This window comes from Rhinatrema bivittatum, chromosome 12 (genome assembly GCF_901001135.1).
Source record: "Rhinatrema bivittatum chromosome 12, aRhiBiv1.1, whole genome shotgun sequence".
NCBI classification, from domain to species: Eukaryota; Metazoa; Chordata; class Amphibia; order Gymnophiona; family Rhinatrematidae; genus Rhinatrema; species Rhinatrema bivittatum.
This window is the reverse complement of record NC_042626.1, coordinates 922,327-938,953: the sequence shown is the minus strand read 5'-3', so window position 1 is coordinate 938,953 and position 16,627 is coordinate 922,327. Positions and strand designations below refer to the sequence as shown.

Genomic DNA, 16,627 nt, shown 5'->3' with positions numbered 1-16,627 from the left:
TTCTGAAGGCAGGATAAAGACACCGCTGGATTGGACCCAATTTTAAGGGGGTATACATAAAGCAGCTGACTTTCCCATTGCATTCAGAGCTAGAGGCAATGGTGCTGGCTGAGTGGGAATCTCCAGAGGCTAGTTTCAAATGCCTACGGGTATTTAATAAATTATATCCTTTACCATTGGCATCCCTGGAATGTTTTGCTTCAGCAGGGAAGGGTAGATGCCATGGTGGCTGCTGATTCAAGAATCTATTCCAATAAAGAGCAGAGCAGTATTTAAAGGATCCCCATGGTAGGAGGATAGAATTAATTTTGAAACATGTATTTTCAGCAAATTCTTTCGTACTTCAGATAGCAATTTGAACAAGTTATGTAACTGGAGCCGCCTTATGGTGGATTCAGCAACTCTGACAGGGAAGATCCAGTGAGGTTGGAGTTGGCTATGGCATATCTGTCTGCCTTCATGAATTGATAAGAGCTATTGCTAAGTCCTTATCTCTGACAGTGGGTATACAAAGGCTTCATTGGCTTCATCACTGGGCAGCAGATACTTGGTCCAAAGCAAGTCTATGCATACTACCTTTTTAGAGGAAAATATTTTTGTAGAGGAGCTAGAGAAGTTAATAAAGAATTTAGGAGCTTAAAGGCCTTAGACTCCCTGAGGATAGGTTTAGGAGAAGAGCTTAGTTTCATGATGCCTGAAATTTTTGTCATGTAAAAGCACATCATATCAGGTTTCGAGGGCCAGGAGGAAGTCACAAATCTTTTGTAGTGCAAGAAAACCCTGTATTGACTCCTGGAGGCCCTCTGTATCCACCCAGTCTTCACAATAAAGCCAGTTGGATTCACTCCTTGGTAACATTTATAGGTGGCAGGGTGCAGGAGTTTTTCAGGGAGTGGATCCATATCATATCTGATCAATGAGTGTTAGACATTAACATAAGGGTTTGCTCATAAATCCTTTTCATAATTTCCAGTCAGAATTATTCTGTTCCTTTAAGAACTTCCCTAAATTCTGGCCGCTCCATTGTTCCTTAACAAGTAATAATGCAAGCCACCACCGTTAGTTCCCCTCTTCTCCCCCTGCCCCCCCCTCCCCCCGTTTACCAAGTTACAACCTCAAATTACTTATTGTTTACACTATAGCAGCACTATGTTAAGCTATTTGTTAATATAACTCCTCTTTTCTCAGTTGTCCTGTATTTATCTCCCTGTTTTATGTAACTGTACTCTTATATCTCTGGTTATCCCCTTGTTTCATTGTAAACCGGTACAATAAGACATTTGTCTTGAGTATCGGTATATTAAAAGATCTTAAATAAATAAATAAAATAGACATAATTTAGCATGGTTATGTTCCAGAATTGTTGGTTCCTATAAAGGATTGTTTCTTAGTGTCCAGTCAGATGAATCCAGAACAAGTGGGTTATGCACCTCTACCAGCAGATGGAGATGGAGCAAACTGACATCACAGAATATATACCCCTGCAGTGGCAGCCTGCCAGTATTCTCCATCTCCAGCAGATGGTGGATGTGCATCTCCTTACTGGGTATTGCTTCATTTTGAGAGAGAATTAAGGAAACAAATTTACCCTGTTCTCCTGTGGTGATACCAAATGGTCCCTCCCACAGTTGAGAATTCTTGAGGTGATTTTCGTGGTCCCTCAGATGAGTGCCTTGGTCTGATAGCTGGTTTTCAGCTGGCGTGGGCTTAGCTGCTTCAGCAGCTGAAAGACAGTGGGTGCAGGAAACTGAGCGTGGCGGTGACAGCACATGCCCTCTCCCTATGCAGCCGGAGACCGTCTCTGTGCTCAGCCAGGTAAGGCTGAGCTCCGGTAAGTTAAAAAAAAAAAGCAATATACAGAGACTTAGGCTTTTGTGTAGGGCTTCCACCTTCCCCTGGTCTTCGTGCTCTGTGCGCCGTTCCGATGTTCATCCCGCTCCATGGGAGGACGTTGGCAGCCTGATAGGTTGAGCAGCCTCCTTAGGCTAGGCCTCACTTTGAGACTGTTTCATTGTGTGCTGCGTGGTAGGCAGCAACCAGCTTTTTCTCAGGCTGCCCTCTACAGGATTGTCTGTTCGGCGTGTGTCTAGCTGTGCGTCCAGGTTGTGCACCCAGTTTTGGATGCAAGCAATATGTTACATCAACAAACTGGGAGGCATTGGGTCGTTCCTCCTCTGTCAAGAGGTGGTGCAGATTTGGTCCTGGGTTCTGTCGCAAGGCATTCTCCTGAGATCGATGTACCTAGACGAAACAGTGAATGTGGCGACGAACTGTCTAACTCTAGCATTCTGGCCACATGAGTGGTCGCTATATCTTCCGTTGGTGGGGACCTCCGGATGTGGATCTCTTTGCCTCCCTCTACAACTGCAAGGTGAGCAAATTCTGCTCCCTGTTCAGGACGGACGGACTTCCAGCCTCCGATGCCTTTGCCCGACATTGGGACACGGGTCTCCTGTGCTCGTATCCTCCTCTTCCGCTGGTCATAAAGACTCTTGAAGCTCCAGCAGGACCAGGGGACCATGATTCCTGTGGCCCCTTACTGGCCCAGACAGTTCTGGTTCCCGCTTCTTCGGGACTTGTCAGTCAGAGAACCCATCCATCTGGAGACCTCTCCTGCTCTGATCACACAGGATCAGGGCAGACTGTGCCATCCAAACCTCTGAGCATTAGCCTTGATGGCCTGGATGTTGTCTAGCCCTGCAGCCCCTGGACCTCTGACGATGTGTCTCTGGTGTTGGTAGCTTCCAGGAAGCCTTCCACCAGGAATTCTTATCGACTGACGTGGAGGAGGTTCTCTCTCTGGTACGAGGGTCATGGCTTGGATCCCTTCGCCTGCCCCACTCCGAAGTTGCGTGACTATCTGTGGCACCTCTCAAAGGCTGGGTGAAAAACCAACTCGGTCAGAGTACACCTGAGTGCCATCAGGGTGTGGGGTGGTACACCCATCTTTGTGCAACGCATTGTGGGGTGGTTTCTGCGGGACTTGCTTCAGCTGAACTTCCCCTTCAGCCTCCTGTTGTGTCCTAGGACCTCAATGTAGTATTAGTGCGGCTCATATGTGATCCTTTTGAGCCTTTGCGCTCCTGCGATTTAAAGTTCCTGACCTGGAAGGTTCTCTTCCTGGTGGTGGTCACTTCAGCACACAGGGTTAGTGAGCTTCAGGTGTTGGTTACGTACCCGCCCTACACAAAAGTTTCATGATAGGGTGGTCGTGCGTATGCACCCTAAGTTCTTGCCTAAAGTGTTGACTGATTTTCATCTTAATCAGTCCGAAGGGGAAGCTTCAGCTGAAGCAAGTCCCGCAGAAACTGCCCCACAATGCGTTGCACAAAGATGGGTGTACCACCCTACACCCTGATGGCACTCAGGTGTACTCTCACCAAGGGAAGGTCCTGTCAGACTGATAGACTTTTTTAATTGGGTGACTAAGGAATTGGATCGAGAGAGAGCACTCAATGTCATCTACTTGGATTTTAGCAAAGCTTTTGATATGATCCCGCACAGGAGGCTGGTGAATAAAATGAGAAGCTTAGGAGTGAGTGCCAAGATGGTGGCCTGGATTGCAAACTGGTTGACGGACAGAAGACAATGTGTGATGGTAAATGAAACTTACTCTGAAGAGAGAACGGTGTTAAGCAGAGTGCCACAAGGATCGGTGTTGGGACCGGTCCTGTTCAATATGTTTGTGAGCGACATTGCAGATGATACTAAGATCTGCAACAGAGTGGACACGCCGGAAGAAGTGGAGAGAATGAGACAGGATTTAAGGAAGTTGGAAGAGTGGTCGAAGATATGGCAGCTGAGATTCAATGCCAAGAAGTGCAGAGTCATGCATATGGGGTGTGGAAATCCAAAAGAACTGTATTCGATGGGGGGGGGGGGGGGGTGAAGGGCTGGTGTGCACGGAGCAGGAGAGGGATCGTGGGGTCATAGTGTCTAACGATCTGAAGTCGGCGAAACAGTGTGACAAGGCGATAGCTAAAGCCAGAAGAATGCTGGGCTGTATAGAGAGAGGAATATAGAGTAAGAAATAGGAAGTGATTATCCCCTTGTACAGGTCCTTGGTGAGGCCTCACCTGGAGTATTGTGTTTAGTTCTGGAGACCGTATCTCCGAAGGGACAGAGACAGGATGGAGGCGGTCCAGAGAAGGGCGACGAAAAAGGTGGTGGGTGTTCATCGAATGACTTATGAGGAGAGATTGAAGAATCTAAATATGTACACCCTAGAGGAAAGGAGGCACAGAGGTGATATGATACAGACTTTCAGATACTTGAAAGGTTTTAATGATCTAAAGACAATGACAAACCTTTTCCATTGGAAAAAAATCAGCAGAACCAGGGGTCACGATTTGAAACTCCAGGGAGGAAGACTCAGAACCAATCTCAGGAAGTATTTCTTCACGGAGAGGGTGGTGGATGCCTGGAATGCCCTTCCAGAGGAAGTGGTGAAGACCAAAATTGTGAAGGACTTCAAAGGGGCATGGGATAAATACTGTGGATCCATAAAGTCTAGAGGATGTGAATGAAGAGAAGAGACATGGGGGTAGCTTGCGGGAATGACAGCTACTACCTGGAGATTAATACCCTTATTCAGTAAACATACTCACTGTCAATGCGACTCCAGCATTGCTCTGTGCTTCAGCGGCAAGAGGAAATGTGGTAAAAAGGATTTGCATTCACAAAAAACTGGGGAAGTAGCTTGCTTGTTGTGGCGCCGGTTACTACCCCAAACAAATAAGTCTGATACTTCACTTTCAATGCATATCCAGCATAGCTCTCTGCTTCAACGGCAGGGGGGGAAAGAGGAAAAGAGGATTTATATTCAGGCAACAACCATCGAGGACTGAATTACATAGGCTGGGTAATCAAATAATTATGGGTATAGCTTGCTTGTTACGGCGGTTACTACCACAAATCAATTAAGCCTGATACTTCACTTGGAATACATATCCAGTGCAACTTACTGCATCAGCGGCAGGGGGGAATAAAGAAAAGAGGAATTATATTCAGACAACAAACAACAAGGACTGAATGGCACAGGCTGGGTAAACAAATAAGTGTGGGAGTAGCTTGCTTATTGCAGCAGTTACTACCCCTAACCAATTAAGCTAGATACTTCACTTAGATGCAGCTCCAGCTCTGCTCTCTACATCAGTGGCGAGGGTGGAAGGTAACTAGAACCAAAAAGTTACTAATAAGGGTCAAGAGTAACAGATAAGTATGAGAAAAAAGTGTGAAAGCTTGCTGGGCAGACTGGATGGGCCATTTGGTCTTCTGCTGTCATTTCTGTGTTTCTATCTATTCTGCCACCTTTTTTCCAAGGCCTCATTCTCACCAGGGCAAACCGGCTGTGCACAGTTTGAACTGCAAGAGGGCTTTAGCTTTCTATCTCAACAGCAGCCACAGGCAGTCCTCACAACTATCTATATCTTTTGACAGGAACAGACTGGGTATTGCGGTGGGCAAGCAAACTCTAACTGGCTGGCGGATTGTATCTCCTTCTGTTATGAGCTGGTGGGCCCTCCAAGGTGAAAGCCGCGTAAAAGCTCACTCTGAGAGAGCCATGATGGCATCTGTTGCCCATTTTCGAGTGGTTCCCATTGCTGAAATCTGCAAGGCCACAAGGCATTCCCTAAGATCGTTCGCTGCCCACTACTGCTTGAACAAGGATGGTCAACATGACAGCAGCTTTGACCAGTCTGTCCTTCGCAACCTCTTCCAGGCTTAAACTCAACTCTCCCTACCTAGGGCCCATTGTTCGGGTTCAAGCTGTCTTCCTATGTTACCAACAGCACCGCAGTTACTTTTGTGCCTGTTGGCACCCAGTTTGGTGCCAGGAGCACCTGTAGCTTGGTATTCACCCATCTGTGAGGACTACCTTGCTGCTTGTCCTAGGAGAAAACAGAGTGGCTTACCTGTAACAGGTGTTCTCCTAGGACAGCAGGATATTAGTCCTCAGGAAACCCGCCCGCCACCTCGCAGAGTTGGGATCTCTTACATTTTATTTTATGGTTTTTGCTCGTGAATTCTGTTACGAGACTGAGAGGGACCCCACGTGGATGCACGGATAGTGGCATGCTGGGCATGCTCAGTATGCCAGTTAAAGTTCTAGAAACTTTCTGTGCCGGGCTCCATCTGATGATGTCACCCATCTGTGAGGGCTAACATCCTGCTGTCCTAAGAGAACACTTTTATTGCAGGTAAGCAACTCTGCTATCCTATTAGGTGGTTGGTTACATGGCTCCATTGATTGCAGGGGCAGATGGCTTCACAGAATACGCTGGCTACCATGACTGCAGGAAGCTGATCTGTGGTAGATCAGAATCGGGTGTAAGACCTTATGTCCAGAAGGAGATGACGGCCAAAGTTCACGTTGCCTGGAAGAAAGAGGCTACAACTGTCTCAATTAAATGGGCCTGCTTGAGTCTGAGATGATAGACTCAAGCTGCAGAAGGGGCTAATGAAAAGGGTCAAAGAATACAAAGCATTTATCAAGGAAATTCACTGGGAGTCAGCTAGTTTTATATAATCTCTCTTCTCTAAAGGTTCCAGCACGTATGAAGAGGCAGCTGCCTACATACAGTGCCAGTTCGAGGATCTTAACCGGAGAAAGGACACTAAAGAGATCTACACTCACTTCACCTGTGCCACAGACACAAAGAATGTGCAGTTTGTGTTTGATGCAGTCACGGATGTCATCATCAAAAATAACCTGAAGGAATGTGGATTGTACTGAGATGAGCGACTGAAAGCAGGTAATGGAGGATGAAAACAATGTCTAGACAGTATTGGGGCAGGAGGCTGTGGGTGATGGTAAGCTAAGTAAGGTGGGGAGGAGGGCCCAAGTGACATTTCCATGGTTCATGCCCTCCCCCATCACACACACAGCATGGTTTCCTGCCTTTAAATTGACTCTAAGACACAATAAGAAAAAGTCCAAAGGACCTTCTATAAAATTAAAACACAAAAACCAACCCACACTAGTTTCAAGAACTCAGTAAAACTACCTTTCCTAGCATGTAGCAGATGGACTCAGGACCAATGGGTATAGTGTACTCCTGATAGCAGTTGGGAGCCGGAGTCAGATTTCAAGCTGACGTCAGCCTACATATACCCGTGCAGGAAGCTTAACTCTTCAGTATTTCTCCATCTCCTAAGCAGTTAGGGACACTACACACACTTGCACAGTATTAGAAAATCCAAACCAAAGAAGAAAGAAATCTTACCTCTACAAGACTAGCCCCGCTCTCCTGCGGTGATACCTAAGGGTCCCTCCCCCAGTCGAGAATTCCTGAGGTGATTTCCGAGATCCCTCAGAAGCAAGCCTCTGTTCAGTTTCCGGCGTAGACTTAGCTCCCAGAGTGGTAAGAGGCAGCGGGTGCAATACAGAGCACGGCGGTGAAGGTATTTTCCCTCTCTCCCTGCAGCCGGAGACCGCCCGGCACGAGACCAGGAAGCGCCGAGACAAGGTAAGGTAGAAAACTTTCTTAAAGTCTCCGGTCTCCAAGGCTCGGATAGCCGCACAGATCGTCCTTCCGGCGTCTGTTACATTGGGTTGAGCAGCCCAGTCTGGGTTGGACACCGATCCGGTGCAAGGATCCACACTTGTGGAGACCCTCCAAGGGGGTCGTCGGCGCCATTCCCCCCCCCCCCCCCCCCCCCCCCCGATCGCGTGTTGTCCGCATAACAGCCGTGCGCGCATCGGTGCCGGGCGCATAAATAGGCCTGTGCACACAGCGGCGCGCGCATCCCCGCTAAGCGCACAAATAGCGGCTTGCACGCACATCGTCTGTGCACCCAGAGCACACAACTAAGTCTCCCGGCACGCGCACCTATGTGCACAGACAAGTTTTGAGCCACTCCACGCGCACAAATCATGGCACAGTCAGCCAAGAGACAAGCCCTCTGCCCAGCCTGACACCTGAGAGCTGCACAACCCAAAGTGGCCTCTGCCCTATGCCTGCAGTCCGAAGAGACTCAGGGGGAACCGAAGCAAGGCCCCTTCCAGCCAGTAGAGGAATCCGGCTCCACCAACGACAGTACCCCGGACCTCTGTATCTCCGACCGGCCCCTCCTCACATGGCCTCCTCGGGGAACTCCACTGGATTCAATATGGACCCAGGGACCTTTTCCTGGGTGGAATTCTTCAAAGGGTTACAAACCTTTGTCCAGGCACAATCTGTGCCGCTTGCGACACAGCCACAGTCTCCACTAGAAGCTTTAGACCTTCCAAGCCCCTCTGACCCCCGAGACATGCCCCAACCGGGCAAAAGCCTCCCCCTAGGGGGACACAGACACCTCAGGGGAAGAGCCTGACTCCCTGGAGGAAGGGAAATCCTCCGGGGATGGAACCAAATTGAACCATAATGCTGTTCTTCTCCAAAGATGAGCTGCCAGATCTCATGTCTCTGAGCCTGAAGATGCTGGCCATTCCTGGCACAAGTTTCACAGCGGAGCCAAAGACGAACCCAGTTCTGGTCGGTCTCCATCAGGCCTCATGCTATTTTCCAATGCTGCAGGCCGTACAACAACTGATTGACCTGGAATGGAATGCCCCGGAGGCCAGCTTCAAAGGAGGACGGTCCCTAGAAGCCCTATACCCCCTGGAACCCACGGCCGAAGAACTCCTAGGGTTCCCAAAAGTGGACGCCATGGTCTGTGCTATCTCAAAGCGCACTACCATCCCAGTCGAAGGAGGAGCTGCACTCAAGGATGCTCAGGACAGACGTCAGGAATCGATCCTTAAATAGTCATTTGATGTCGCAGCAATGACCCTGCAAATCGCCTCCTGCTGCTCCATGGTGACACATGCCTGCTTGCTCCTCTCCAGGGACGCAACCACTTCCGCCGAAACATTAGAACCGGCGATATCTTTCCTCACAGATGCGACCTCAGACCTGGTGCGCACCTCTGCCAGAGGCGTCTCATCCACAGTGGCAGCCAGAAGGCAAGTATGGCTCTGAAATTGGTCAGCCGACGCGACCTCCAAGACGAAACTCACGAGAATGCCTTTTAAAGGATTCCTCCTGTTCGGAAGCGAACTGGAGACGTTAGCCAACAAATGGGGCGAATCCCCAGTCCCTCAGTTACCGGAGGACAGGAACAAAAGAACCCAGCACTCCTCCCCCCCCCCAAGAACCAAGGGCAGAGGAGCCCAGCGTTTTAGACCGTATAAAAACACATACCAAGCACCTCGCCCCGCAGGCAGGGCCCAGTTCTTTCGGAACAGGCACAACAAGAGGGGAGCTGGCTCAGGTACAGGCCCCGGCCGCACCCCACAATGAGAATCAACAGACCCATCCACAGGAAGAAGCCATAGGGGGCAGACTTCTCTTCTACGAAAGATGGGTCGAGATAACGTCAGACAAGTGGGTCCTAACCATCATTCGAGAGGAATACTATCTGGACTTCCACAGCATCCCTCCAGACAAATTTGTGAGATCACCATGCCACTCCCTCTCCAAGAGGATGGCAGTGGAAACCACACTGACAAAACTACTCTGCCTAAAAGCGATAACTTTGGTGCCCACGCACCAACAAAATACTGGTCACTATTCCATCTATTTTATCGTCCCCAAGAAGGAGGGAACGTTCCGGCCCATCCTGGACATCAAGACCATCAATCGCTACCTGAAGGTACCGCACTTCGCATGGAAACTCTACGCTCAGTCATAAGGGCAGTACAACTGGGAGAATTCCTGACTTCACTGGATCTATCCGAAGCCTATCTCCACATCCCGTTCCACCACGACCATCAGCGCTTCCTACACTTTGCGATACTGGACCATTATTACCAGTTCCAGGCTCTACCCTTCGGACTAGCTACCACTCCTCAGACATTCACCAAAATCATGGTGGTTGTGGCAGCGACACTGAGAAAAGAAGGAATCCTCGTACATCCGTATCTGGACGATTGGCTGATCAGGGCAAAATCTCCAGAGGAAAGTTACCAGGCGACCACCAGAGTCAAGGATCTACTGCAGAATTTTCGGGTGGGTCGTCAACACAGCCAAAAGCTGCCTGCAGCCCTCCCAATCGCTAGAGTACTTGGAAGTCCGGTTCGACGCTAAACAAGACAAGGTCGTTCTTCCCCTTACAAGGGGAAGGAAACTGATGGGACCAGTTGCGAAAACTGTTGAACTATGCTCGCCCCAAGGTATGGGACTACTTCCAAGTCCTCTGACTCATGACATCAACCCTAGAAGTCGTCCCATGGGCAAGTGCCCACTACAACGTTCCCTACTGTCACGATGGAATCAGATATCCCAGAACTACTCCATTCGCTTCCAGCTACCGACAGATGTTCGGACCCAGCTCCAATGGTTTCTACAAGAAGACCATCTGAGCAAGGGAGTAAGACTATCCCCACCGACCTGGATCTTGCTCACCACGGATGCGAGCCTGCGAGGGTGGGGAGCCCAATGCCAGGAGCTGACGGCCCAGGGGCAATGAGACAAAGAAGAGTCGGGATGGAACATAAACCGACTGGAAGCCCGAGCAGTCAGGCTAGCCTGCCTACAATTGTCACAGACTCCAGGGCGAAACTGACAGTCATGTTGGACAACACCACAACAGTTGCCTTCATCAACCACCAGGGAGGAACCAGAGGCCAACAGGTATCCATGGAAATAGACCCCCTAATGTCATGGGCGGAAGCAAACCTGCAAGGGATCTCAGCCACCCACATCGCGGGAAAAGACAACGTCACTGCGGACTACCTCAGCAGAGAGAGTCTAGACCCAGGGGAATGGACGCTGTCGACCACAGCCTTCCAGTTGATAGTAAACCACTGGGGAACCCCAGCCATGGATCTACTGGCAACCCAATCCAACGCCCAAGTTCTTCAGCTGCAGACGAGAACCGCAATCCTGGGGAATCGATGCCCTCGTCCAGACCTGGCCACAGGAAGACCTGCTGTATGCCTTTCCCCCATGGCCACTACTGGGCGGGATCATCCGCAAGATAGAACACCATGGGGGGGCTAGTACTTCTAGTGGCCCCGGACTTGCCAAGAAGGCCATGGTACACGGACATGCGAAGACTTCTTGCGGGGAACCTCTGTGCCTACCTCCACACAGGGACCTTCTCCAGCAAGGACCAATCCTCCACGAAAACCCAACTCTATTCTCTCTTACGGTCTAGCCATTGAGAGGACTCGCCTGAAGAAGAGCAGATACTCTAAGGCAGTGATTGACACCTTGCTCTGAGCACGCAAGTTTTCCACGTCTCTAGCTTACATACAAATATGGAGACTATTCGAAGCCTGGTGTGAGGACCACGAAATCCTTCCGCGAACAGTCAAAATCCCCATGATCCTGGAATTTCTGCAGGACAGCTTGAAGAAGGGGTTGTCCCTCAACTCCCTCAAGATTCAGATGGCCGCGCTGGCCTGCTTCAGAGCCAAAGTGGATGGCATCAGTCTATCAACCCATCCAGATGTTTCCCGCTTCCTGAGAGGGGTCAAACAAATCCGACTACCCTTAAAGTGGCCGGTGCCCCTATGGAATCTCAATCTAGTACTAGACTTCCTAGCGGGAGCTTCCTTTAGACCTACTCACGGTCTGTCGCTACGGCTACTGACCTTGAAGACTGCATTTCTAGTGGCAATATGTTCGGCCCGTTGCATCTCCGAGCTTCAAGCCCTATCCTGTTGAGAACCATTCCTCAGGTTCACGCCGGGATCCATACAATTACGCACGGTCCCCTCTTCCGAAGGTGGTTTCTCAATTTCATCTCAACCAAACCATATCTCTACCATATCCAGACGAATGTAAGGACTCGGAAGGCTCACGCCGTCTTTGCCACCTAAATGTCTGCAGACTCCTAGTCCAATACCTGGAAAGATCGGAATCCGTTCGAAAGACGGATCACCTATTCGTCCTTCACAGCGGGAAGAAACAAGGGGAAGCGGCCTTGCGGGCAACCATAGCCCGCTAGATCAAAGAAGTAATCAAGGCAGCCTACTTAGAGGCAGGAAGTAACACAAAACCTTGCAAAAATGACTGTCTATGTAGCAGTCCCAAGACTGAACCAGCAGTATCCTTATCTTTGAGGGGCAGCACTGCAAATATTACACTAGGCCCTAAAACACTAATACCTATTTGTAGAATCCCTCACCTAGGTTTTACACAAAGAACACACACACTCTTACTTAATACAAAAGAAGGGACCACAAATTTGAAGCAAACATAAAGAGATAAACTAAAACGAAGCCCCAAGAAGCCTAATTCTGAATAGTGCAATGCTGGAGAAAGAGAAAACAGATTTTCAAACCCAGAGGTCATGGAATGAGTGTGAAAAGGAGTAGACTGAAGAGTAATCTAAGGAAGTATTTCTTTTAAGAAAGGGTGGTGGACGTATGGAATAGTCTGCTAGTGGAGGTGGAGGGAAAAAGAGAAGAATCTGAATTCAGGAAAGCATGGACAAGCACAGAGGATCTCTGCGGGAGTAATGGGGATTGCAGAGCGTAGCAGTTGTGTGGATGGACAGACAAGATGAGCTACATGATCTTTTTCTGTCATGTTTTTTTTTGTTTCTAAATGCATTTCTGCCAATATTAAGCAAAATACAAAGTTAAGAAATGCATATTCCAACTCTCTAAAAACTGAAAATAAAATGTTTTCTATCTTTTTTAGGTCTTGAAATTTCGAGCTCTATATTCAAAAGCATTTAGCTGGCTAACTCAGAATCCTAGCTGGCTAATAAGTTAGGGAGTTAGAATTTAGGTGGATAAGTTAGGGGCATTCCTGGACGTAACAGGGAGGAGTTGTTAGCCTGCTAAGTCTGGTTAGGCCAGTGCAGCTACACTGTTGAATATTTATTCATTTATAACTTTTATATACCGACATTCAAATGAATATCACATCGGTTCACATACAACTGGGATGTCAAAACTAGTAGAGAGAAAGGAAGAATAAAAAGTTACAATTAACAGGGAATCATAAGGAAGTGGGTGAGAAAGCGGAACGGTCTAGGGGCCAAGTCAAAGTGTGAGCAGGAAGAATACAGCAAAACTTAAAACTTTGTTGCGATAGCAACTATATTACATAATATATTTACAAAACTGAATATAACACCAGAGAGAGCTGGATAAGTTTATCCGGCTAACTTTGCTATTCATACTGTCTGAATATGGACCTCCATATTTTTTTAATTGAGTTGGTTCTGGTCTCTTCAGTCTTCTGAGTTCTTTATTAAGGTTTTCCTTTCCATTTTCCATTTCTTCTCTCTTCTCCTGTCCCCTTTCTTCCCTAAATCTGATATTGATCTTTCATCTTTTTTTCTCATTTCTCTCTTCCTTGACCCTCTATCTACTCATAGCTAAATTTTATCCCTCCTTCTCCCCCTCTAACCTTCCAGTCCTCCATCTTTCACTTTTCCCCTGTCACCTCCCTACTGGCTCCATCTCCCATTCTTACACCCTCCCCATCCCTTTCATGCCCCCTTGCTCTCCTTTCCCAGCCTCCTCACCCCCTCCCTAGTTCTCCATTTCTACCCTTCAAACTCAGCCCTCCCCAACCCACCCCTTATTTTCCTTCCTAATCCCCTCACCAGTCCCATTTCTTCCCTGGCTGCCTTCAGTCCCTATCCCTTGCCCAGCCTCTTGTTGTTCCTCTCATCTCCCCAACCCCCCATCCCTTTCCTCTCTCACTCCTCCACAGCATCCCCATCCTTTTCCACTGCCTCTCACCCCCTCTCTAGTCCTCCCAGTCATTCAGTTCTCAATGCCTCCCCACTCTTCAGCCCTCTTTTCTTACACCATCTAAGACCCCCCTCCTCGCTCATACCCACCCAATTGCTAAGTCCCCTCTGTTTCCACCCTAAATTTCTTTTCAATCTGAGCTCCTGATTTCCCCCTTCCCTCTCAATCTTTTCCACTCCTCCCCAATTCTTGTCTTCATTCTTCCCCTGCTCTTCCTCATCCCCCAACCAGATTCTGAGTCCCTGCTCTTCCCTAGATCCCAGGTTTTCAGTCACTCTTCTCCCCTCCCCAAGGTGCATCTAATTTACGTCTCGGCACTTCTCTAATCTGCTGCGCCTGCTTGCAACTTGAGCCCTCTTCCCTGTGTCCTGTGCAGTGGAAACATGAGAGATTTGACCCTCAGGGCTCTGTATCTATTGAGCTCCACATGGCACAAATGTCATCTGTTTGAGCTCTGTCTTTCAATTGTATGGTCCACAGAAGGCAGGGGGAGGGATGGAAGAAGAGAGAAAAGGGCTTGAGCTTGAAAGCAGGAGTGGCAATGGTTAGAGGTGGCAGGAGATTTTTTTGTGGGGTGGGAGCCCTTGTGAACACCTATGGATGGGAAGCTCAGCTTGTTTGGGTAAAATGATGGCCAGAATCAAGTGGCACATAACTTTGCCCGCAGTGTAAATGCCATCCCTTTGTGTGTTTTATGCTGGGGCGTTTAGTAAGATACCAGATTCAATTTGTTGGAAGCATACAGCAGTGGGGGGAGGGAAAGAGGATCACTGGAATGGTGGGGAGAGGAGCAAAATTGTTGCTGGGTGAGTGTGGAAGTGGCATGTAATGAAAGGGAAGTTAGGTAGGGATGGTGGGTGGTGGGTAATGAGATGCAGGCAGGTTTTGCCATATTAGTACTTCTTCAGTTTTTACACTAGGATGTGTTGGAGCCAGACTGTTTCCTGTCTGCACGTATGAAGAGCTGGAATGAGGAGGAGGAAAGCAGCACGTAGAATCCAAGCCGCCTTCATCTAAGACCTTTCTCCTAACATCAGTAACCCTGAACGAGATGGGAATTGCTTCACTCAGAACACCGCCTTCACTATGTAGCTCTTTTCTTTCTTTTAATTTACAAACCACCACTTGGCTGATATTTTAAGCATTTTTCCATAAAGAAATTATGTAACTTTACTAAATTTTATTTCCTTGTTTAAAATCATTTTAATATGCATATGAAGTGACCAGATTGTGAGAAGTATTCCTCTTAGTGGGAACTCTTTGTTTTTAACACGTATTATGGTCAGACTTTAATATTTTTACATCTACTTAATGATTTATGGCATTCCCTTTTTCTTGTTTTGGCTTTTTAATACTGTTACAAATGCCCTGTCCTGGGTTTTGACATTTTCTGCAATGTGGAAGTCTCTAGCTTGTGACTGAGGTCTAATCTGGTTTATGCTGATTTACCAAATGTTTCTCCTTTAGCTGTTGCTGTAGTAAGGAGGGATGCCTTGTATTGCTGCACTGGAGCAGAATATACTGCACTGGGATGGAGGGGAGGCGGTGTGACATGCGCCATAGATCTGGAGGCTGTATTAAACGCATGCCTTTTTCCATAAATGTGCCAAACTCCTTTCTTCATTGTTCCTTTTATTGTAGTAATGTTCCTAACCAGAGTCTGAACATTCCTTTGCTGAAACTGCTGCATTATGGAACTGTTTTTTCAATTGTCGTGTACAGATTCAGCTTGTTCTAGTTGTTGGCAGTATTAAAATGAATAAACAATTTGGTCCTTTCTCCTGGTTTATAATGGGATATCCTTGCCTAGAAGCCTAACTCTCTCACTTTATACACACCATTTTGAAAACGTGTTTCCTGGTTACCCTTATCTCTGTCACATCTTATAGACTGGTGCTGCGGATTTTTGCTCTTTGTAGAAGTGGAGGCTGTGCATTTAAGTGTTTTTCATATTCATATTTTCTGTAAGATTTGTGTTCAGGGATTATTTATATATTTGCCATAGTTGGTAATGGTTTTGCGAGAGAATTATCAGTTCTCTTAGGTGAAATGCAAGTTTTCTGAATTCCAGTTTACAATCTTACATCACCACATGTAGGTGCTGGCTTACATATTCTGGAATCTTACTTAATGGATTTCTTTATATATCTTATCTATTGTCTTGACGACTGAAATTCATTTTCCTCATCTGCTAGCTGGACCAGCTCAGATACATAGGTTTATATGTCCCTACCAGCAGATGGAAACAGAGCAGGTTTCCATTCAGACTCCTGGGTTTTGGCTCCCTGACAGCAGATGGAGACAGAGAAAAAAGTTTCACTGACACAGTCATATAACCTAGTGTGCCACCTGCAGTCCCTCAGTATTTCTGTCTCCAGCAGATGGCAGAGGTGTAATACCTGCAGTCTGGAGTATATAAAACTAAAAAGAAAAAATGAGTCTTTAGAAGCATTCCTCTCAGGGGGTTGTCAGGGCTTGGTGGGGCCAGCCCCCTTGGTTTGAGGAGCACAAGCAGGGGGTTGGTGATCTTTGAAGGAGGCTCAGACCTTAACACTGTAGGGTATTGTAAAACTGGTGGTCCAGTTCCCTCATTTCCCAGGAGAGCCCCTTAGATCCTACATTGGCTCTGCAGCATTAAGGGAAGTACTTTTATTTTTCTTATACGAACCATTAAAGTTTGGAAAAAATATAACTGATTAGGAAAATGGTCACCCAATACTGCAGAGGGTCTTGACAAGATCCAGGCTCAAACTGCCTCTGTCCCTAATTGCACAGCCAGGTTTTCAGGTTGGAGGTCCTGGCAGTGAGGAGACCATTGCGGTGCATGGCTTCAGGTGATGTGGGGAAGATGGCAAGCGCAAGAGCTGCCGCTCCTATGGTGAGCTGCGTGTGCGGCTTTCTAGACCTGGTTTGTGTGTCTGGGGA

At 47.8% G+C, this 16,627-nt stretch overlaps 1 protein-coding gene across 2 annotated transcripts in view; it reads left to right on the top strand.

The window, feature by feature from the left end:
- The window catches only part of GNAI3 (G protein subunit alpha i3), a 73,323-nt gene extending 57,842 nt beyond the window's left edge, over positions 1–15,481 (top strand). The window contains exons 7-8 of one of the 2 annotated variants that reach the window (XM_029573422.1): positions 6,546–6,755; positions 14,623–15,481. In XM_029573422.1, coding sequence (XP_029429282.1) covers positions 6,546–6,736 — 191 coding nt within the window. In that variant the 3' untranslated portion in view covers positions 6,737–6,755; positions 14,623–15,481. Of the gene's footprint in view, positions 1–6,545; positions 6,756–12,635; positions 12,661–14,622 lie in introns of those variants that run through there. The other variant, XM_029573423.1, reaches the window with a different exon arrangement.
- The last annotated feature ends 1,146 nt before the right edge of the window (positions 15,482–16,627 follow it).